Consider the following 24,526-nt stretch of genomic DNA (forward strand, 5'->3'; position numbering starts at 1 on the left):
GATTCCAGACCGTGAGATAGCTTGCTCTTTTACAGCGATAACTTTGCCGATACCGATAGCCTGCTTGCAAAATATTAAAATGTAAGATATTATTTCGATAGGAAGGAAAAGCATATTTATCCCAACCGAAGAAAACCGACGACATCCGACGTTCTTTCGAAAGAAACGCCCCAGCCATCTTTTACGCTAGCGAACCTGCCTAAGAGAACCTGCGTAAGAGCGCGGTTTTCCAGGGCACTCGGTAAAATCGTCGCGACGTTTCGCTCGATTTTCCTGGAGTCGTGTCCCCACCGTCCTCGATTCCGCAGCAGCCGATTGGCGGCGGAAGGTTAACGCGCGGTCGGTTCCTCCGCGTGGAAAGAGCTGTTCGCGGCGGATGCGATAAAAGTGCCGCCGCTGCTCTCGTCCTCGTGCGTTTGCCTCGCGACGATAGAATCGCGTTCGTGTCGGCAAACGATGGTCGCTCGCTCGTTCGCGAAATCGCACTCGCGGATAAAAATCCGCCGCTTCTTCCCGTGACCGCTTCCGTTTCGTTCGTTGTTGGTTGTCCGGTCGATCGGCTGCAGCTCGTCGCTGCCAACCTGGTACTCGCGTTCGTCTCTCTGTCCGTCTGTGTCGTTCGAGCTGACCGTGCTTGGTGAATCGAACGGGAGCAACCCTGGTCCAAGGCGAACTGCGAACTAATTATGGAGCTGTCACGAGTCCACGGATCGCCTAATTGCGTTGGGAAGCAGCGAAATACTCGCTGATTCGCTGATCACAGTCCGATCCGATGCGACGCGATGGTTCGCCTCGAACTACTTACCATCTACTACCATGTACCAGTGCGCGGCCCGATGAGGTCTCTTCCAGTGGATTCGTAGTTTCGTACAAGCGAGACGACACGAACGAGTAGTTTGAACGTAATCGCGATCGCGAAGTGCACTTTTCTTAGTTTTCCTGTCTAAACGGGACTCGTTTTTCAACGTCGTACGATCGCAAAGTGTTTTTCGGTTGAAACGAGTCGAACAGGTTGACGATCCTCCGACGATGTCATTGCTAATTGTTAGTCGATAATGACGCGTCGATAACGGATGCTTCGTTATCGGGCGAAAGCGTCGATTAACCTAGTTTGCCGGGACACGCGATCCTATTGGAAAATCGGTCAGGAAGAATCGCGTTCGTTGCGTACCGTTGCCTCGCCTCGTGGCTCTGTGACGATAAGTCGATTGGTAATTGATGTTCGCGATGAGCCGTAAGAAGGTGTGGAATTCTATAGTGCGTCGCAAGAGGAAAAACCACTTGGATCTCAGTGGCAAGGAAGAGAGCGACGCGGGTAGCGTTTGTAAGTGATGGGACCGTGCTATGCTTTCTTTCTTGTCTCGCTTGGCTTCCTATTTCTAACGCGTGGCATCTGCGTCAACCACGAGTATATCGGAGCTTGAATAGTCGCGAAACGCTTTGATTTCTCGATGGTCGGTTAACGTTTATGTAGTCGGAACGCTCGCCTTAAATTCGCGTTACCTTCGATACGTACGCATCTCTCGAACGATCATCGAAATCCTTGAATTCGAGAGACTAGTCTAGACTAGACTGGTAGAGAGAAAATATTATTAAAGCTTCCTTCAAGTAGAATTCGTCATAACGTTGTGAATAAAACTACGAAAAATAAATGTCAATGTTCTTATGTTTTTACTGATATAAACTCAAATGAATCACATTTCCGCTTTTACGTTCAGGCTTTTCGTTGACACATCGTATTTACGCAAGACAGGATACGAAGAAATATCAGACTCGCATTGCGTATCTGAAAATATTTTCGGTTTTCAAGCCGCGTTACGAAACCATATAAATAGCTAGAAAAATCATTTCGTCGATGTTTAGCACCAACGAAATAAGCACGTTATAGTTAGAATCGTAAAATTTCAACTACCCTGGTCAGATAAAATACCAGTTAGTTTGAAAATGAAACTATCGGTTTTCCAAATAATAACGTCGATGATGCGGTCGATAGATGCTTCGAACGTTGTTATACCACGTTTATCGATGTTTCCTGTACCGTTTTATGCATTTTTCTTCGCTTCCTTTCGTTTCAGCTTTCTCTACGCGATTTTCCGGCTTCCCTCCGCTTTTGCGCTTAACCTTTATATCGTATACGCGATGAAAATGTTTCTATGTGGCTGTAGCGATTGCCAATTACGGGATATGATCGTTAATCGTGGAAAACGGCAAGTATGATTCGGTATTTTTGCGGAAATGGAAACCGCAACCTGTTGGTCTCGCGTCGTTAAATGCTGCAGGCTATTTCCTAAAGAAATCGTACGTGTGTATGTGTGTGTTTTCACGCGCATCACTTCGCTTCGTAATTTAGCATGAAATCGGCGATTCGTAACGACGTAAAGCTTCGCTATCGATGAATCTCCCGTTGCGTAGCAGAGTATTTAGATTATGTTTAATTGGAATTGTTTCAGACGCGTATGTATTTCTTTTCGTGGATTACTCGGTTTCGGCGGTATCGCGCGTTACGTCCTCTAACTCGATCGATCTAAAGATAGAAATCGCCGTTAATTTAATCGGTTGACAAAATTGTCGACGTTTAAGCGACGATACAACTTTTACGATCGACGATACAACTTGTTGCAATCGCTGAGAAGAGCAGAGGAAAGAGCGGAGGGTGCGAAAAGAAAGGGGTGAACGAGGATCTGGCGACATCTGCCGAAACATCGTACGAGAGTGGAAAGGCGGATCGCGAAGGCGAGAAACAGCGATCGAAGGGCGTGCTCGTTGAACGGAGACGAGAAACGATGGAACGGAGAGTGGCTGGAAGCGCGACAGGGGGTGATAGAGGGAAGCGCCGACACCGGAGGATCTTAATTGAAACGTCCGTACGTTTAATTAAAAATCACTGTCGGTTGCGTTCCCGCGGTGAAATCGCTGTCCGAGTTAGCGCTCGAGGGGATTGGCGTTCGTTCGTCTCTCTATCGACAGATGCGTTTGCATCCGTTTCGCCGATAAATTCCGAATACCGTCGACAAAACGTTTCGTCTCTCGACGCCGTTGTCAAATTTGTGTCTTAACGCGGCAAATTCCTCGGAAATGCAGAGTTTCGTCCGATCTCGAATACGCAAAGTCTAGCTTCGATTTACCGAGTTGTTGTTCGGTTGCTGTTCGCTGATCGTCCCGGCATCGGAAGATCGAGTTCCAGAGCGTTTTTGCGCAAGGTCGAAAGGGGGAAGAAGAATAAAAGGACGAGGTTAGAACGCGGTGGTCGGTGCTTTGGTAACTCAAGGAGACAATGCTGGCGGTAACACGATCTGACGCTGCTTTGCTTCGGTTACACGGGGTATAACTTAACCACCGGGGTATGTATATTCCTGCTTAATCGCGACTACAACGCCACGGCTTGCTCGCCTCGAACTCGATTAGCTGCCGCCACGGTGCACGGCTTTCAACCGGACTAATTGCTCCGCGGACCAATTCGATTCGGCGCGATCGTACAAAGGACAAGCCTCGAAGAGCTGGCAAAAGTTTTAGTTGCGTATCGATATAGATCGATTTTAAGGGACGGGCCGTGCGATCCGCGGCTACGGTCGATCCTCTGTACCGATATTGGTAACTCGAACGAGTCGTTCAAATAGGCCGAATAATATTAGATTTCTACAGTGGCGATAAGTCGCGAGAGACGAAGGAACGTCAGAAGTAGTCGATTATTTCTGGCTGGTCGAACTATCGATGCCATTGATTTTGAAGAAAAAAGGAGGAAAACGGAGGAGGGAGGTATCGTCTTATCGGACGTTGGGTTAGGTGCATCCTTTGCTCCTCCTACGTTGTCGCATGACTCAACCTCCTTGTACGGCCAGCGTGAATATCCCAACGCTACACGCAGCAAATGCATCGTAGTTACCTCGCTGATGGCCTTTTCTCATTACGTGCCACGCCTTTGCTCCTTCCTTCTCTGCTCTCCCCACTTACTGCTCCTTCCGAACCAGCTTTATTAGCAGTTTTCTATTAACCGTTCTCACGCTCTATCGCATAATTTGTCACAGTGGCGCGTACGTAATGTAGGGCGCAAACTTGCAATATGATTTATACGTAAGTCTATTTCACGAACGTCTAAAGAGCCTGCTAACTAATTTATATCTTAACGAAGTATATCAATTATCCTTCGCGAGACGTTCTTAGTCTGGAGGCGAAAGGAACCGACCAAGTTTCATCGATCGACCTGTTTCTCTCTATTCCTCGCCCGCCTCTTATCCGGAATACGCGGTTATTAGTTTCGAAGCGTTGAAAGTTGTTGGAATAAACGGAAACTGGATCGCGGAAGAAAGTTTTATCGCTCGTCGACCGACGAAAGCCTAGGAACGTAATATCTCGAGTTAGCTCGTGTCAGGAGCGAACGAATCGTAAGGTGTTTAGGCACGTTTGGCGTGCTGTCTTCTTTATTAATTAGAAGGGATATCGACGCTACAAGATGGGCGATAAAAGGCACAGCGCGTTTCCGAAAGCGCTTACGGAGACTCGACAGAGGAGCAAAGGAACCCGTTCACAAAACTCGAATCTGTTTCTCATAGCGCGCCATACAGAACGAAATAACTGTAACGCGATGAGAACGAGCGCGAATTCTATCGAATCGAGTTTACTAGCGCAAACGAACGAACGTACGTTCAGACGTTAGACGCTTTGATCGCCTGTGTATACTGCAGCTGCATCTACGATGCGCGCACCGCGAACAAGATAGGCTTACGGACGCGTGTTTCCGTGTTTCGCGGCTCTTTTATCTCTCGCAGTTACAGCGGCTCTCACTTTGAACGAACGTCAGCGTTGTTCGCGCGAATGGAACTCGATGCGAATTAGGCGAAAAATTTTTGCGACCGAAGATAAAGATTGTTTGTCTTCTGTAAAAACGGCGAACTGAACAAAGTCGGTGAAAGCTGGTCAAAGTGTTTACGTCGATATGTACAAAATAATCGTTACTCTTAAAATACTCGTTACTTATTATGTTGCCAATCCGTGTAATTTCTAACATAACTGTACATAATTTTTGCTTGGAACTTTCAGCTTGATTCTATTTCGTTGCCCTATTCTTATTTCGCAAATGTCACGCTAATCTTTCATCGCAGCTTTTCTTTCGTGTATCTGTATCCTTCTCTTTGTCTTATTTCGCGCAAGTAAACGTTCTTCTGCGTTCCTTTGGGTTCTTTTCGAAATTTCGCTTAATTTAATCGATCTAATTACGCTATAAATGTAATTGTGTTGAAATGATTGTGATGTTTATATAGCGCTATTGCTAAGAAGGGTATCCACCCTTCCAAGAAGAGGGTTACAACAGAGACATACTTTGGATCCCGAATTGTCCTCGTTAAGCGAACACGATTCCAATCGTCTTATCGTGGAGTGTAAGTGGGACATTCAGAACATTAGCTTTTCTCTTTCTTTATTTTTTTAATTGTAAGTACGATACTAGGGTATCGATAGATTCGACAACTTGCATCTTTTTCATACGATCCTCCTAATTCCTTGTTACGATGTGCGTATCTTTTATTAATTCTTCGTTCGACGCGAAGATGTTTTGATCGCGTTAAATCCTGCGATTTGTTTAAAATATCGTCCGACACGATTTCAAATACGATTCTTTCGTTCCACGTATGTTCCTTTTTCTTAGTGCGTTTCTTAATTGCGCGTAATACGAGCGTTGGAGAATCGAACGTTGGCTGTATCTGCATAAAGTTGAATGATATAGTTAATCGTATAATTAAGTTACAAGAAGCATGCTGTAGCGAAGGATACTCATTTTGCATCTGATTATTATTGTACTTGGAACGTAGGAAAATTGAAATAGCTCCTAAAATAGTAGTCGAGCATCGAACGAATGTTAAATAACATCGATAAATGGATATCGTGGTATCGTAAAAAATGTACACGATCGAGCATGAACGTATTTTCTATTCCATCGTTTCCAGCTGTATTCGTCGTTTTAAGATTTCCAAATTATTCGCTGTATTTTCGATAGAAATTTACCGCACATCCTGGTAATCTATTTGAGAAACCAACCAGAGCGTATCGTCACCAAATAACTCCCCCTATAAAACCATCCTTCCACGATACACTTTGCTCCTTCCAAATCTAAAAGAACTTGTTCCTGAAATCGGCGAACAACGTGTCGACCTACTTCCTCGCCGGGTTCCAAACGACTTCCACGTCGGGTTTCAAACTCGATGAAAGCTCCGAAAAATCGATAGAACGAAAATCCTTCGACGTCTGATTCTCCTCTACCTTCGGCTTACCCGTGCTCCTAATCTTATCTTCTTCGAACGTTTCGTCTCGAGTGGAACAGAAAGAAAACGGCTTCGAACGAGAAAAGAGAAGGAAAAAGGGACAAAGAGAGAACCGATGTGCGCGTGTGTTTCTTTCCCGGTTTCCTTGGTGCATGCAGCGTGTGGAAACAGTTTTTCGTCTGTTTACGCGAGAAGATACGCGCGCGCTTGGAGACGGGCCAGCGATATTTTTACGTTTCTCCATTCTCGATTGGCGGAAACTGGCGCAACGGAACCGCAATACGGAGCGAACCGAGCCGTTCCAGGAAGTAAGAAACTTCCCTGGAATCCGGATTTCCACGCGACGGCAAAAGGAATTTCTCTCGGCCCTGGCATTCGTATTCCACTCGCACGTCGACCGACCCATATTCCTCACCGTTTCGAATTTTAGCTACCGATGCGACGTCGATGTCGAACAACCTTGGTTTCCTGACATTTTTACGTAATACCCGACAAATAGCTTTTCCATGGATTCCTTTTTGACCGAGTCCCCGACGATGTAGAGAGCTTATCGTTGGCCTGGTTTCTAGTAGCTGGGGATAATCTATCTTGAACGGGGCGTTAGCAACGTGCGGCTCGATGTTCGGCTCGTGCACGATCTTCTGCTATTAACCCTCCTCTGACTCTTCCGTCAATTTGCCGGATTGTGGCGACTATAAAAACGCGATATGTTCTGTACGTCGCTTTATTGTTTCAAGAATTATTAGTACAAATACGTTTTTTCCTCCAGAAACAGAATAGGTAAGTACCGAAGGAGACGCACGAAATCTCTACGTATGTATCGAAAAAAAAAAAAATTAGTAACATCACAAAAATTTCTCTACTCGTGCCGTTTCTACTTTGTGGCTTCCGCTTGTGGCCGATGCGAACAATCTTACAAAAAATCAGTATATATTACGAGTGATATACACATATACTTACCCCTTTTTCGTATATGTATTTACATATGCATGTAAGAATTGAAAGGTCCAAGTTTGTCAAAACCTATGAGAAATTCGATCGGATTATGAGGTTAAACGTTTCGCTATTTTAAATACTTTTAAGTGTCATTTCTTTCGTCGAGAACTATGTCGTTACGAGTTATCGTTGACCCATTTTTCGTATCTCTTAGTATGCATATGCGTGAAGATACGATACTAGCAAAAGTTATTTGTGTTGATAGCCGTTTACATTTCGTGCAGTTCTCCGCGTTCGCTCTTATTATCTTCCTTGCCTTTTCAACATTCCTTTTTCCACTCTAATTATTCATTCAGATTGTCGCTACTATTTCATTCAGACTGTAAAACGTTATTCCTTTGATAGTTTTACTTCGATTTTTGCGGTCGTGGAAATATGCTTCGCGTAGTATTATATATTCAAAGTTTCGTGGAACTAATTATAGAAACGTTTGTAGATAAATAAATAAATTTATAAATTTATTTACATATATTTATGTATTTAGAACATCGTTGAGATATATAACGTATAAAGAGATATAACGTCGTCGTCACGTGAAGTATTATTTTTCCATAGTTTGGTATCTTTAGATTCTAGTCCGAAGACGATGCGACGCAAATTTTGTCTGTTTAATCGTTGGAGAACACGATAAAGATATATTTTAAGGAATACGTTTTTGTAGGATAGAAAAGAAACGAGCGAGAAGCAAAATCGTCGTTTCTTCCACGCGTTAATAAAATCTAGCGTATCCCGAGAAAGCGTGAAGAATGAACAGCTTGTTGGAAGATCGCCGATTCTGGCAAGACATTCGCAAATGTCTTGGCAGGGTAACGAGAATTACATATTTCGTTTGCAGTGTCAAGCGAACTGAAGCGCCAACAGGTACGCGATAGGCTAGAAAAATTGCGCGTGAACGCGGGAAGTCGAAGGAAGTGGAGCGGCCGCGTGGAAATTGGAGGAGTCGAACACAGCTTTCACCTGGTTACGCAAAAATGCGGAGCTCGGAACACGAAACAATGACCGAGCCGCGTGCTAATGTCCGATTTAACTGCGACAAAAAGTTCGCTTTTCTCACCCGAGAGCTCCTTCTACTCGTTTTACCGTGGAAAAATATCACATGCGAGTTTTCTTTCCGAGCTTTTACCTCTAGTCTCTATTAGGTGGATGCAAAAGTTGGTTGGATGTTGAACGCGCTAGAAAAATACAGCTATCCGGTTTTACAATAAACGTCGGTATTGGATAATTTAGAAAAAAAAAGATATACCTACGCTAGCGCGCATCGAAAGTTTTGAATCGTTAACTTTTGGATGCAAAGGGCAGTTGAATTTTTGAACGAGAAATATACAGATAGATATTCGGACTTTTATAGAGTATATCGTATATTTTTCACCGCGATATCGTTCCCTTTGAATATTTCTATCGTGCGGTCATTATTTAAGCCATTGCAGGCATTTCCCTTTTTTCAAACCGCAACAATTTCGATGGAATAACGATAAAAGGCAACGTAGATCGTTCAATTCTATTTTCTATTTTTTACGTGCACACTTTTTACAAGGTTTCGAGTCTTTTTCGTCGAGCATTTAGCTCGTACGCACCGACCCATATTTATTCCATAATCAACTTGGTTCGGGTCGGTAGAAAGGACCTTCGTACGCAGTTTTGTGGAAAAAGTTGAAAGCTTCGCAACGAGCTGGAAATTATAGTATAGCGATATTCGTGCGTGGATAACGGCGAATAATTTGTCACAAAATTGTTCAAAAACTTGTATAATACATTTTCTCGTTGTCTAAGAAGATACGCGAAATAAATGAATTACTACTGTAAGGTCCACTAGTGAAATAGCGTTTAAATAAGAAGGTACGTACGTATTTGGTTTCCAAAGCGAGTATTCCGTATACACGCTGTTAATTCGTTTCGTTAATTCTAATATCTCGTTGTTTCTGGGAACAATGGCAATTTCAACTTACCTGTCAGAAACCTGTCCAATTTGAAACATTTGTTGCACGAACGTTCAAAAATTCAATCGGGGATCACAAACAGCAATTTGGTCGGTCGGCAAACAACGATGCCACGAAATGAAAATCAATTTCACAGCAGGCGCGATTCGACGAAACACAGCGAAAGTCAAAGGTGAATTAATTAACGGCGACCTGGTTATCCTTTGGTGTCGGACGTCACCGGCAAATAAGCATTGAATTTCATGTAATTAACGGCATACGTCGTCGTCGTATTATGCACGTTTATGAAAACGAGCCTCGTCCATTAGACGTTTCCTTTTTGGCAATCGTAAGACTAATCGCTGCCTCTTGTAAGTACGTTTTCCTTTGTAAAGAAATTCAAATTATGTTAACTACATATAGCCTTTATTTAAAACAGAATTCGGTGTACATAAAATATTCGACGCGGTGATTTGTTAATTTTGCCTGCTTCGATCAATCTCGAGTATTTACGACACGCGTATTGTTCCTTATTTGTAGATTATAATCGCCAAAGTGTATGTATTATTTAAAAAAAAAAAAAAAAAAAAAAAAAATACTGCACTTTCTTGCCACCATACACGACATCCGATACGAAGGAAAGACGAATTAACGTAACAAAATCCGCGAGGTAACCTCGTATTTCAGAATTCAGTGTTAATTATGTATGTTACAATGGCGCGAGTTCTACGAGTAAGTGGAAAGTTGTCCGATATTCCTGTACGATAGCAATTCGATTAATCCATGATGCAACGAATATTGTTTTCCTTCTTCCTCCGATCGTTAACGAAAGAATAACGGAGGTCGTCAATTACAACGTCCTCGGTTTGCGTTTCGAGGTGACGGCTGCTTAATTGTTCACGACGAAAACCGCGGATTATACGATCAAGCTGATAAAGATCAGGGTCATCGAAGCAGCTTAATTGTTTCGCACAATCTTGCACCGGCCTCTCGCCGTTGTGTTGTTCACACGACCATATACATTTATACATTTGCATCGTGCGCGTCGTGTATACGCTATACACCTATGTTTCGAACAGATCGACTCGATCATCGTTCTTGAAATTTTTGTTCGATACAAATACTTTTCGGACGATACCTGGATCAGCCAGAGAGTTGCCGAGATTAGTTTGATGGAGAGGATTGCCCTCGCTCGAACGATCACTGGATATTGATTGTATCGTGCATGGCGTATCATTGACTCGAATAGAACTCGATCGTTGGTAATTGCGAAACGAACGTGTAAAGGAGATTATTCCGAATCGCGTAAGAGCACGTGTAATGTCGTTGACAGACACACCAGTTACCAATTGATATTTTGCTTTGGTAACATCTTTGAAAGTTTTTACGATAAATATCGATATGATTTAAGATCAACGATATGAGTTAAAGATGTCGGATTACTCTGTTACATCGATTTCTTTAATTTATCACGTAGATGTTTAGAATTACACGTTGCGACCTGTAATTTATTTTCATGGTTGGTAACTTACAATTCGTTTGTCCCTTTGTAGTAAACTCTAATTTTCTGTGCATGTATGTTACGTTATATTTATAATAATACCAATAACAAATGTTACGTAATAGTATCTAGCATTCGATAGAAGGTTTATCAATACGTCAAATTTTATACGAATTGTATTACAATTATGAACACGTACAATATATATTAGCTTCTAAAAATTACTTGTATAAAAATGTTTACAGTATACATTTATAGATTTCGTTTTCTTTTTAATCTCGATTTAACTCGGTTAATTGCACTCCGAAAACACTGGTCTTGACTTCGATTTAACAATCTGAGAGAAAAACGTTTACGATACACGATACATAATCGATTAATTCTACGTACGTTAAATTCTATTATCACCGAAGTTTTCGCTTTCCCGATATTTCCATCATAAATATAAAATTATAAAATTTGTATGAAATATCTTAGAAAAGATGTTTTGTAGAAGAGAACGAATGTATTTAACCGTAATTTTACGTCTTCTTCTGTTACAGGTGAGTTAAAGTCCTTGTCCTTGCCAAGGGGATTTCCGCCAGAATTAGCGGCGAAGGAGGATGACAAAGGTAAAGAAACGAGCAGCCCATTAGCCGCACACTCGATCACCGTTAATCGCAAATTTTATTACCAGCTGAGCCAGCTGAGAATGCAAACGCTAACTATAGATATGATTGTTCCGCGAGAACGCGTCGATGCACTTTCTCGATAATCGCGGGTAGATTCAAAGGTTTACAGATGCCTTGCTTCATTTTATAATTATATTTATAAACATGTTGGGCTTGAAAACTGATCTGCCACATATGGCAATTCTCTCTCGGGTACTAGTTTACAAAATTGGCCAAAGTGATCCTTTGACGATCGATGGTTCGTTCGCAATTACGATGGAAAATCATCGCGAGATTCTTGTGGGTACAATTTGTCATTTCCCGGGTGTGGGTACAATATATCTCGATGAAATATTTGAAAGTATATCCAGCAATTTCACGACCTTTATAGCTATTATTACGCTATTTTGTAGGTGATTCGATCAAAGTTAATAGCTATAAAATTTGTGTATTATATGCTTTGTTGACACGTTTTCCTTTCGACCTATTTTCAGAAAATTTGTTCTTTTAATGAAAATTTTCTTGAACATTGTCTAGGAAAGCAAAAATGTGCATGCATTATTCCATAAGCTATCAGAATTACCTCTTTTATCTACTTGTATTAAGTTGCAGACTCCTGGACAATAATTAAATACATTTATCAGGACATGTATTAATTGTAATTAATTACCATTTATTTCAGCATAGTTGCTTAACGAGGTCATAGATAATTTCGCTTAACAGCATATATCATGCAAATTAAATAACAAATTGGCAAAACAAAATTACACGCCAAGATTTGACACTGTGATCGTTCCGTGGAAAAAGCAGCCCAACAAATGTTATGCAATTAAGTTAGTATCGGTGAACAAAAGCTGAATTATCATTCTTATTAATTCTTAAATAAACGATAGATAAACAAAACTATAATACGCAATAAATAATTAAAGTAAACATAACAATAATATGTTCGCGAATGTTCAACAGTGGTAAAATGTTTATACGAGTATAAGTTAGATGCTGTAATTATAATAACTTTATTTTATCGTTAGATTTATAATTAGCACTTATCGAGTGATACATCGAATGACAAATGACAAATTCAACTCGAGTTTTTGTTTTCGTAGGCAGCGATTTATTTCCCAAGTGAACCAATAATTTTATGCTGTCTTATAGTTTACCTAACGACCAATAATTATGACTTTTAACGTGCGAACAGTCGAGTTTATGAAATAATAAGAGCCTTTTCTGTTTCTCGGTCTCAAAACACGGTCTCAAGTTCATACGTATACATGCCTATATTGCTACAAACTAATGAAACTGGTTCTAGAATTTGAAGCAAAAAGAAAGCTGACATCTTTTACAATTTGCCTCTATACAGCGGTTAAAATCACAGCATTCCTTCTATAAACACATTAAAATAGATGGTTCAGCGTTTCTTTCTTGATGACAATCCAAGACTTGTATAGGTTGCTATATGTGCACACCCTGTACTATGCTACACTGTATTATATTATACTATGATATGTTCGGCACACTCTCCTTTTCTTCATTTTTTCTTTTCTTGCTCAGAAAATAAAAAGCAAAAAAAAAAAAAAAAAATAGCATTCTAATAATAAGAATAAAAAATATTCTTTGCCCGTTAGTCTGTCTTTCTATCGGTGTAGAGTCTAGTTTAGATAATCGGAAATCCCTGGTATCGATGTTTCTCATTCCTGTACTAGTTAGAACACATTTACGTTCGACTGATTTGCGTAAGGCTGTTGCTCAATTATTCAAATACGTGCATATGCGGCCGCGATTCTACTCGCAGCTGCTGTTTGTAGAAGCAAATGAACAGACCAGCGTGTTTCCGCTCGCACGCGTTCGACATGCAACGAATAGGAACTCGTGTCTCTCCTTTTCGATGAATCGCCTTCGACGCTCAATCTCTATGTTCCTACAATTTTCTACCTTTATACTTTTTGTCTTCTTTTCTTTTTATTTGTCTTTAGTATTATTAAGTTATCGAGCATTTTCATTCTTCGAGTATTTGCTCGCAAACCGCATAATTTTCCCTTAATTCCGTGTCATTTTACCTTTTTACCTAAGCGAATTTACCTTTCTGCATCCACGAATGTCGAACACTGGGTGGAAAGAAAGTGCTCATTACCGGCATATCTTTTTCTCTGGTTTCGCTCTGGTGAAGGAGTCTTCTACGGTCGTACAATCTATGTAGGTACAAGCAAATTGCTTTCAGTTAACCGCGGAATCATTTGTGGATCAAGTTTTTGGAGCGAGAGGCCAAGCAAATTTCCTTTCGCCGTAACTTCCAATTACGAATATCCTTGTATTAATGCAAGGTTACCGATGCGTTGTCAATTGCATACGAAGTAGAGGAAATTTTTCTTAAGATTACTTGGCTGGTATTGATCGGAGGCGAAACAAATTTCCCACGTGTTTCAGTCGTGGTAAAAATAATTGTTTTTGCACGAAACGAGTCAAAACTTCAATTTCACAAAATTGAACAAGCCGACGGTATAATTTTCGTTCTCTGAATTTATTCTCTGCGGCGATCGAAGCGGTTGTTGATGCCATTTCGTTGAAACCGTTCGCAAGTTTCTGGCATGATCTTAAATTTTGTAAATTTTACTTCCTCGCCAAAGCGTTACGTCATCCCCTGGCCTCGACTAACGCAAGCGAGTTCCGCGTAAATCGGGTTGGCCATCGAAGTTTCGAAGAACGTTACAGCTTCGTTGTATAACTTTTGCTCGCATGGAAATTAGCTGTTGGCATCGGTCCCGAGCAACCACCGCGCGACTATTTCATTGATGTAACTTTGGACGAAGAAGCTGAGCCACGGTTAACGGCTCTCTCGCGGAAACAGAATTTCACTCTGCCTTACAATGAACTTTGGGGCCGCCTTATTACCAACAAACTCAATAGGTACCGAATAGTATTGAAAACATTTGTCTTACGCTAAAGTTGCTAATATCCTTTAAATATTCGACATCTATAATAAAAAATTCTTAACCAATAAACTTTATATAATACATACATATGTAGCAGGATACGTAATAGGATTCTACGTAATATTTTATGTCGTATAAGTCTCAAAACCATCTCGAGCTCTTAGAATTTTCAAACTCTCGATGAGCTATATCTTACAGTCACCTATTATTACTATCCATAGCTTAAAATTACTCACGTTCTCGCTGCTGCTATTAAGCACTAGTCAATCTGCCGCTAGTATCAAAATTGCACTTGCTTCCACAAAAACAATCCTTCACAGTCGTTTAGCGTTCGATTCTCGAAGAACTACGCAAAGTTCATGTAACATCCTATCGGGCGAATTCTTCGAGTATCTCGACCGTTATTGTCGCCGACCGCGCTACTGGTGATCACTGTTAACCCGTATTTATGACGCGGCATGGCCAGGAGCCAGGTTAATGCGTCAAAGTTACGTGGTGCTGTGTCGTCGCTCGTGGATATCGGATGGTATGTATTCACGTGGCACGCGTGTAGTTAGGTCTCGACGTAAACGTAGCGTTTTAAAAAGTGTACGTTTCATTGACCGATCGTTTCTCTCGGTCTCTGGATCGTGAGTTTCGCGTAGCCGAAGAGGAATTTACTTCGGCGATTCGTGCCCAACGTAACAATTGGCAAACGCTTCGTAGATTCTAAACATCAACTAATATATCACTTAATTCGAACGTGCATTAGAAGCAATTGCAAAAATAGGTAGGCACGAAGAATTTTAGAAATATACACCTATACATGTAAATAAAATATCATTTAATATTGAAAACAATATCTAAAATTCTGTACCAAAATAACAATAAAAATTTGTTGGTGTACTATTTCAAATTATCCGTTGAACTCGTTGCGCATCGTCTGAGAATATCTCAAATCCGTGACAAGAATTTGCACAAAGGAAAGTTTCGTCGAACTTTAACGTCCTCGTAGCTCGAAGAAGGAGTAAACGAAATCTTATTACGAAGAAAGTACAAAAGTATTCCTGCGGGAACGTGATTAAACTTTCGAAACGGTGAATACATTGCGTAGCTGCCTCTTGTTCGGGACTTAACGTTCCCAACCTTCCTCGTCTTTGGACCTTCCGTTCATTTGCGTTGCTCTATTTGCAACGTGCATTAGCCCATCCACTCTCTTCGTCGAGTTGTCCTTTCTGGTTACCTTCTGTGACTACATCAAATACAAAGGTAATTTCATAGGTGTCAACGGGTCAAGTACCGAAGCAATGACGAACCAACAGGAAGAGAGCACTTAGGGCGGAATAATAAGGAACTTCGTTGCGGTAACAACGGACACCGAGTTCACTGACGATGTTGTCCAATCTTGGAGAAAGTCGCAGTTAATTGTAACCGTTCCCATCTATCTTTGTGAACAAATATATCGTTTTTATCATTGTACATATGTATTATCAAGTACCTATTCGGTAGATGTTAAAATATATAATTGTTTTATGATTTAATTTAAACACGAGCTGCTGAAGTTTGAAAGTGAAATTTAATTCTGGAATTTAGTTAGAAAGGAAAAGTATCGCTTTAATTATTTGTTTAGACCTCTTCTGCACAGTTTAGAAGAAAGGTATAGAACGAAGATAGCGAATCGCTAGACTTTGACAAGTTTATGTATCGATTATTTTAGACAATTAATAGATTAATTTAATACCCGATTAATCTTTAAAGTCGTTTCAATCTAGTAACAAAATAAGGGTAACTCAAATAAGGGTAGAGTAAGACTCGAAAAGAAGTCAGAAAATTCTTCTGAAAAACGTAAATTTCTGTCAATGCAATGTAAATTTTTCGTCGTGCCGCTCGACCTTTAAAATCAACGTTAAACGAGCATCTGTCGTGTTTATGAACACGCAGTGCACGCGTGCTACTGACGTCGCATCGAGGGGATCTGTTTCAAGCAAAGCAACGAGCTCCCTTTAAGGGATATTCAGTTACATCGGGATGAACAAGCAGCCATGAAAGCGTTGAAGAAGTTTTGCCTTTCTGCGTTACAACTGCACGCGCATGTATCCTGGAAAATAAAAGTAGAATGACCGCGTTAGCATACGCGAGTCGTGACAAGAAAAGCTCGCAAAAGCAGCTCTCGCCGAATCTAGCCTCGGTGTGTTCCGTGTCAAACTCCTAAGTGGCCGACATTTCGTGGAAATGTCTCTTTCCTGGAAGTGAAACTCGGACAAAATCATGCCCCTTGCTCGCGAACGAAATAAACGCGAACATCCAATATCGCAGAATTGCGTATTTTCCTCCCCTTTCTGTGTACGTCCGCCGGAAACTTTGTTGGTAATTTCGATATACGTTTTCGAAAACAGCAATCTATCTTTGAGATAAGGTTTTAGCATATTTCTAGTAATAGTATTCATCGTTTGTCGTTGTTGAATCCCCAGAATTTCTCGAAGCAAGTGCTGCATGATGCGACTCATACTCGTTCGCGACTAACTTGTTCGAACGAATCTATTACCAAATATTAATTCGATAGGTAATCGGTTGAAATACGTAGCTGCTGTCATCGTGACCGATTTCGATGTTACCATAGTCGAGATGGAATCGAACGGCAATCTTTAGCAATTGCATAACTTGGGAACAAAACGACAAAAATCGTGGCCCGTGTTTGCTCCGCACCATTTATCAAGCGAATCCATGCGATTCGTCGAACGAACTTTGCTGTTTCGTTTTGCTCTATCGACCACGGATCGATCTCTTCGTCGACGTCGCGTCGCGACCTGTTTTTACAAAGTTTCTTGCATAGGAAAAGGAAGAAGATCAAATGCAGATTTCGGACAATTTCTACCGCACTTGTTCTTCGCTTGAATATGTAACTTGTTTGGGAAACGAATCGAAAAACAACTTATATTCTTTCGAAACTATTTTCACTTTTTGATTCTTGTTTGGTGTTAATACGCTTAGAATAACGATGTTCAACTTCGGAAAGAGTTTTTCTTTAGAAAAAAAGATTTTCAGGAAAGAGACAGCTAACGTGAGCGAATAAATTGAACGTGACAATGGCTTTTTTCGCAGAAACTTTCATGGGATTATACATTGACTGTTACGCGTACAGGTATTCCCCGTATATAGATATGTAGGTCTATATATATGTAGCCTCTACATTTATCAACGTTCTTCTACTACGATTATAGTAACGAAGTGAAGAGGATGAAACTCCACCGCGACAAAGAATTTACGTTCGATCAAAGAAAGGAGCTCGTAAGTCCACCAGAACGAAAAAACGAAGAAAACCGAAACCAAGCCCAAACCACGCAGCGAATCAAACTGCGGTGTTCATCTGGGAAAAAGTATAATCATTGAACGTAATCGTTGAAACGGTCCCCGACCTTTGACGTAAGAAAGAACGAATGCACGATTCAATTACCATTTAGTATTTCATTTTGTATCTCGGCAAATTTTCTTTGCGACGAGCATCAAGATCCATCGGATGGATCCCATCTCCACGCCTTTAGCGCCTGGCGAACGAAACGGATCGCTAAGATAGCCATTGCGCCCATTGCACCCGTTGCTAAAAATAATACGTCGTACGGCAGGGCTATAAGCGCAATACGGACCGGTGGTCTCGCGTGTAGCGTGTCTGCTACGGGAAAGGGTGTAAACGAGCAAAAGAAGAAGGTCGGTAGAGGCATGGAAGCAAGCACGTTAAAGCACGTAAGTCGGTTGGTAGGTAAAGTGCAGGCCGTGCGGGAAAAGATAAATGGTGTCTGCTCGTTTGAGATCGTTGCACGCGTTTGCTTCTGACGGCTCGAGAAATGCGGAGGTAGGCCAAATTAACGCAAACGTAAATATTCGTAGCCATTCGCATGGTTCACACGCAGTCTCACGGAAGAAGAAATTACCGCGATTAACGTCTCTCTCGATGCTTCGAAAGACAACATTTTTAACGTTCAGGTCGATTTCACGCCGATGATAATCGCAAGTACCTGAATCGTCGGAATTTATATCGAAGACCAGTTCTCCGCTGATAGAGATAGGATCAAGCATGTTGGAAATAAGTTCGAATCTGACTCGAAGACACGAGCTTCGGAACATCTCACGAGTGCTAATAGAATTACGTAAATATATTGCAAGACCGTGCCCTGTGCCTACGATCTGTTATATGGAGGTATTCGATATCCACGCTGGCAACGGTAGTCGATGGGGATTTTATTCGAATTTAGTAGGTTGCTGTTAGCACGCTGTTCGGTATATCGACCGATCGATCGAAGTTTTTACGACCCATAAAATTTTATATCTGTCGATGCGCAGCCGGTGATCGGCGAGCTGTCACCGGAACAGTTTTTGATTTTTCACTCTGTAATTGCCTCTCGTTTGCGTGTTCGTCACGGCGCGGCGTGGCGTGGCGTGGCCTGGCGTATGATCGAACGCGTTGAATTTCCAGGTCGTAACTACTCTCAAACAGTACGTTTAGAAGCAGTCGCGATACCCGGTTAATGTTGCGAGGATCGTTGTGACCACTGTTGCAAGAACGAGTTAAATGAATCTGTGAGTATAAAATATAAAAAATTTCTCGCAACAGATGTCGATCCTCGCACGATTTTATTTAATTTATTAAATTGAAATTATAAAATTGAAACATTTACGTAGAAAAACTTGGACGCCGTTGTCTTAATAAATGAAACAACGAGAGATATATACTTCGGAAATTACAAAATTAAGAAATTGAAACCAAATTCCATATTATATAAATATCTTATGTTTAATAAATAATCGTTGTAGTTTCAATTTTCTCGGAAGAATACTTAAAATCTTCGTGAATTAAAAGATAATTATTATACAAAGATTGAGTATTTCTCAAAGTTCAATGGAATGCACGATAAAAGTTACAATGAAGAACTTGTACCTACAGAAATCCAATATTTGTTGACAATTATAGAATGAGTTAAGAAAGCAACTAACTCGCGAGACATCGAGCTAATAAAGTTTCATCTGAAAAGAGGATATGAAGCGTGTGTAATTATATGAGTCAACGTACTATGCTTGATTGCTTGAAACAAGTTTTGAATGTTTTTTGTGGAACTAATAATACGTTTCGTCTGCACTTGCAGTATAGAATACGTCATGCACGCATCCGTATGAGTCTAGTGACCATGATGTAATTGGACTTTATGACGGACTACTGTCATTAACCGCTTTTAACAGTGCATATTAATATCTCTTGCATGGAACATTTCATTTTCCTACGCTCATATAAAATTCCCATAAGCATCGAAAAGGATCGGGTTTAATTGCTATTTAGTTCGCTGGATGAATTATGACTATAACATAACACACTTCCATAATAACAATAATGACTATACAAAATGGTAACTCTTTAATCGAACAAGAAATTACAACATTTTCATGATAATTAAATACCGACATAACAATCAGTATAATATAGATATCAATATCGAAATAAAATATCCAAACATTAACGATTTGATCGTCGAAATCACGATAAAGCTATAAGTTACGTTAATTTTTAACTAGACCATTAACGGATCATTTAAACTGCGATTAAGATACAGTTAAATACGAATGCTATTCGTTTATACCGAAATATAGAAATTTGTCAAGTTCTTTGTTTCATTCGTCTGTTTTCACCGATTTGGATAGATATAGGTACAAAATTCATTTAAATATAATCAGTTTCCGTTCATATTCTTTCTTGCCATTTAATTACAATAAATTAAATATAAATCGAAACGACAACCATCAATGAAAAATTTGGACGAATTTTCATGGTAGCCGATCTTCTTCCTTGACGACCTATGGGGTCCAAGGATACCTCCAGCTGAGAGGCGAAGCACGCTCGTGCCACTCCCCTCTCTGTCTTTGTTTTTCTTCCACGTTCTTCCTTTCGCTCGTCATGTCCGTGGCGTCCGTGGCGTCTGTGCTTCTTTCTGCGAGATATCCTCACTCGTTATGCTTGTTTTTTGATTTTCCTCTTCGTGGTCTCGTCGCTAGCAGACGACTTGGCGCGCGTCACTTTATGTCCTCGAGAAGCTACGAGCTTTTCGAAACTCTCGGGTCTCGAGAGTTTCGCTCGCTTCCGTTTCTTCTTTGACCATCACGAGGAAAAGAATGGATAACCGGCTGTTTGCCTAGCATAACGTTGTAATTTCATTCAGAGAACGCGAAAACTACCGCAGATTCTTCGATCGTTTTATTTGCCGCATTATCGGCCAGGATGTCAGTATCAGATAATCTGTGCATGCAATATGGCTCGGACGCCTGTCAGGATTTTATTCGAGGCAATCCATCTTTCGTCGCCTCTTTGGACGAGGAGGATTTCTTAATCGCTCTTTGATGTCGTCTCTCCCGTACATTATTGTTTTGATAGACTGGTTGAAACGGATTTTATGCGAATATGCGCATGTTCTTCTTCGGGAATTGAGATAATGTAGATCTTTGTGGATAAAAAGTATAGTAACAGCCTACCATTGTGCTTATCAAATAGCCTCGAAATTAATTGACACGTACATATTATTATACATAATTTTCAACAATAACTTCTCGATGCCGTTACAAAGTACCGTGAACTATCATCTCGTGATACAATATAACTGAAAAACTTAAACAAGTCGTATGCAAAAGACACTAAATCAAATTACTTTAACTTTTATTATTAATTAATTTACATGCAATAGACAAAAAGATAGTAATGATGGGCAAAGAGCTTGCACAGCTGAATGCCGAGTTCTGTTTTTGGTTCGCAAAAATACGTCAGAAATCAGCTGATCGGTGTTGGTGCGTAGCGTCGCAGAAGCGCAGCGCCACGGCCACAGTCGTAGCTGCGGCGGCGATACGAACTAATTTCCACCTCCTACGTCCGCTAAGCAGGGATTCCTTCGTGCAGTCCAGTTCCGATGTTCCTCCGCGACGGTACGAAACAATAGAGGTGCTCCGGGGTACAGTCATGTCCGAACCGTGTTTTAATCGTTTTGTTCGCGCGTGAAACGAGTGTCGCCGTACGAAAAATCAGTGGAAAAGTGTGTACAACCCAAGAACACTCGGTGGAGAGCAGTGCGTGCAGATGAACCGAGAAAAACCGGTAACGTATCCCACGCGCCTTAGAGCGAGTCCGCGCGAGTCTGTCGAAGTTGAAATCGAAACGGTGACAATCGGGTTCACGGTATCGCGTTCGCATTTCCCGTCCATACTCCGGGATACCTATGTGTTAAACGTTAAACGACGAGTTATAGATACCAAAGCGTAGATTAGGCAGATTAGATTTCATGTGGGTACCGGTGTATAGCGATCGACGAGCCCTATTGTTTACGCGGCCGATTAGTGGCGGAACAGAGACAGAAAAAAAACGAGAAGGAGAGAGATCCAAGGTGGAGCGAACAAAAAAGATTTAAACGTGGCTGTGTGTGTGGGAGGGGCGGGGGGGGAGGGTTGAGTCTAGCGTTACGTCTCTTTCGATGCGAAGATGCTCACGATAGTTGCGTGATGCGCGAGTTGCTTCGTGACGAACTTGATTTTTGGAGAAATATCTCAAGCTCGTACAATGATCGTCGACCGAGCCAACGTCGATATCAAAATTCAATCGTTGTAATCAATGTGATTTGTAATCAATGTGTATTTACCGCGTGCACACAGAGAGGAACACAAAACATTATTATTACGATGCGTGACACTTTTTTTCGAATGATTCGATGATTCGTAGAAAGGCACGATTCTAAGTATTCGATATTGTTATTCGTTGCTCTCACCTTTTCGTAGTTTACATTGAAATGTAAGAGGAAGCGAGAGAGTGATTTTGCCTATAGTTGTGTAGTCTATGGAATTGTCGATAGTTTTTGCCAGAACTTTGTACGACTGTGCCAATACTACAGGGTTTCCTAACGAGGCTTTCTTGTGTACATTGTTTCAATATCATCGCATACCTTTCGTGACGTTGTAGCTGACTTCTTTCAATTGTTAGTTCGTATTTATCGTATATTCTTCTTCATTTGAAACACAATCACACGAAACAGATAATATTGATTTTTGTTGCTATAATCGTTTTTTTCTTTTTATTTAGAAGCGCATGACTTAAAAATAGATAGAAATTATAGGGAGAAAACTTTAAATACTTTGAAATCTTGTAAAACATGTAATACTACATGTAGTAGAGTATATATTTATATCATTTTATCTGTGTCTATCTTTATCTTGGAAACGCCTAAGTACAGAAACGTAGATTATTTGGTGAAAGGAGGTAGTAAATTCCACTTTAATATCTTTTTTATCTGAATATTTTTTGTTTATTTCTTACCACCTTATTTCTTATACGTACGTTAAAGCAACGATTGGGGAAAGTATTATGAAGCCTATGCTCGTAAATGTTAATAAGAAGATCATTACTGTAGAAGAGAAAAAGGTAAAAGTAAATGAATTATAGTGTCAATCAGCGTCGAAGATAGTTTTTCTGAGAGAACTTTTGAAAATTTAGGTTCAAATATAAAATACAAAACTTACATTTATTAGTTGCGTTGGAATATTGTTGGAACAGTTTTTGTAATAGAATTGTGTTTGAGCCATGTGTAAGAAATATTATATTCTGATCACCAAAATATCTGTTATCGTTATTATGATCATCGATGCGAGTGAATATAGAGGAAATCAGTGGAGTCAGACGAGTCACCTACTTCCCGACCAAAGCTACGAATTGAAAACAAATTTTTGTTATCAAAGAAACGAAGGTATCGGTGTACCGAAAGCTGAAAAATACCAAATATTTGATCACATTAGGATTACAAGCTAAATACGAACTTCGTTTCGTATTTAGAATAGAAAATCGACGATTGAAATTAAATCGGAGATTTAGAATTGAAAATGTGAAATTCAAAAGGACTAAGAAACTTGCGAGACTGATCAAATTCTAATCCGAGTTCGCGGTCGACTTGTTCGGGATCGAGAGAGAATCGAATGCGTAACTCTTCCGCGGCATCGATAACCGAACGATTTAGCAGGCAGCCAGAGAATTGCGCGGCGGTGCGCGAGTCACGTATACCGCAAAGAAACCTTGACTTTTTTGTTCGGACGATCTTTCCAGCAGCGGATCTGGCAGGCCATATTTTCTGTTCGAAGCCGTTCGTGTCGTACCGTGTATGAAAGTGAAAACCAGTTATTCTCTATCGTTTCGTCCCCTACCCGTATTTGGTCACCGAATAAGATCGTCTTGGCGCGCTTGTTTTAGGGACTCGATCGATTTTTGCCATCCAGCTGGTGATTTTTTGCACATGGCACACCAGAATCTTGTCTCGATCGATCGATCGATCGTTAACGATTTCGTACTCGTTTATGTAGATTGCTGCATCGATTTCATTGTCTAAGAATAGCAGAATTTGTTACTCGTAAGAGAAACGCTCGTAGAATAATTATTTCTTTTTAATAGCTTTTCCTTATGACGTTCAACGTTACTCGTATTTCCTGTTATCTTTAGATTATATTTCGAGGTTACAGGACGGATGCCTTTACCGTAGAATAGTGAGAGAAATTCGAAACAATAATAATCTTAAGGAGCGCTAGAATCGGGATAGGAATTTATGCGGTAAACTATGTCGAGCAGTGATAATGATGGATATGATTGTGCAGAAGTAGTACGGTTAATACATATAATAGCGATGGTCATTAAGATGAACCGGAAGGATACGGTTGAACGGTACCGTTGTTATTACTGTTGTTTAAACTAAGACCTTAGTTCATTGAGTTTTCAGTCGCATACATATATATGTGAATGAATAGGCTGGTAATGGTTAAACTTTAATCCTCGTACTGCTTGCAACGTATCCACGTATCCTTTGCAAATGTTTCTAAGGAAAGTAAATATCCCTTGATTTACAGAATTTATCTTTATACAAATTTTACGCTAACGTATTCTTTGCACTCTGAAAATTGTTATGGCGCGATCGATAAACGATTCCAGTAAATTCTTTTCCGAAAACTGGTTTTGTTACGAAAAGGAAAAGGTTGTGTAAATGTTTGCAAATTTGTTTATACAGTAGATTTTTTTTCTTGCGCCTTTTATCAGCGACGACGATACAAAAAATAATTTTGATCAAATAATATTATCGTCGTCGTTACTCGCTCACTGTCGGGATTCACCGTGTCAGACGAGTACAAACGATTATTTTCCCTTACATGTTTCACCGATTGTTTAAATTGCAATTTTACAAATTGTATCTATTTTATCTCTACGCGAATAAAAGCCTACATTTTCGACGAAAGTACAAAACTT

At 40.5% G+C, this 24,526-nt stretch overlaps 1 protein-coding gene across 16 annotated transcripts in view; it reads left to right on the forward strand.

The window, feature by feature from the left end:
* LOC100652225 (ras GTPase-activating protein raskol) overlaps positions 1–24,526 on the forward strand; it is a 254,380-nt gene that overhangs the window by 117,952 nt on the left and 111,902 nt on the right. For 6 of the 16 annotated variants that reach the window (XM_048404028.1, XM_048404035.1, XM_048404036.1 and 3 more), the window contains 2 exons: positions 5,259–5,375; positions 11,210–11,278. The exons of 4 other annotated variants lie outside the window; for them this stretch is intronic. In XM_048404028.1, coding sequence (XP_048259985.1) covers positions 5,259–5,375; positions 11,210–11,278 — 186 coding nt within the window. Of the gene's footprint in view, positions 1–1,040; positions 1,325–5,258; positions 5,376–11,209; positions 11,279–21,146; positions 21,353–24,526 lie in introns of those variants that run through there. 6 more of the 16 variants (XM_048404038.1, XM_048404031.1, XM_048404039.1 and 3 more) reach the window with 4 other exon arrangements.

The sequence above is a fragment of the Bombus terrestris genome, chromosome 3, assembly GCF_910591885.1.
Source record: "Bombus terrestris chromosome 3, iyBomTerr1.2, whole genome shotgun sequence".
NCBI classification, from domain to species: domain Eukaryota; kingdom Metazoa; phylum Arthropoda; class Insecta; order Hymenoptera; family Apidae; genus Bombus; species Bombus terrestris.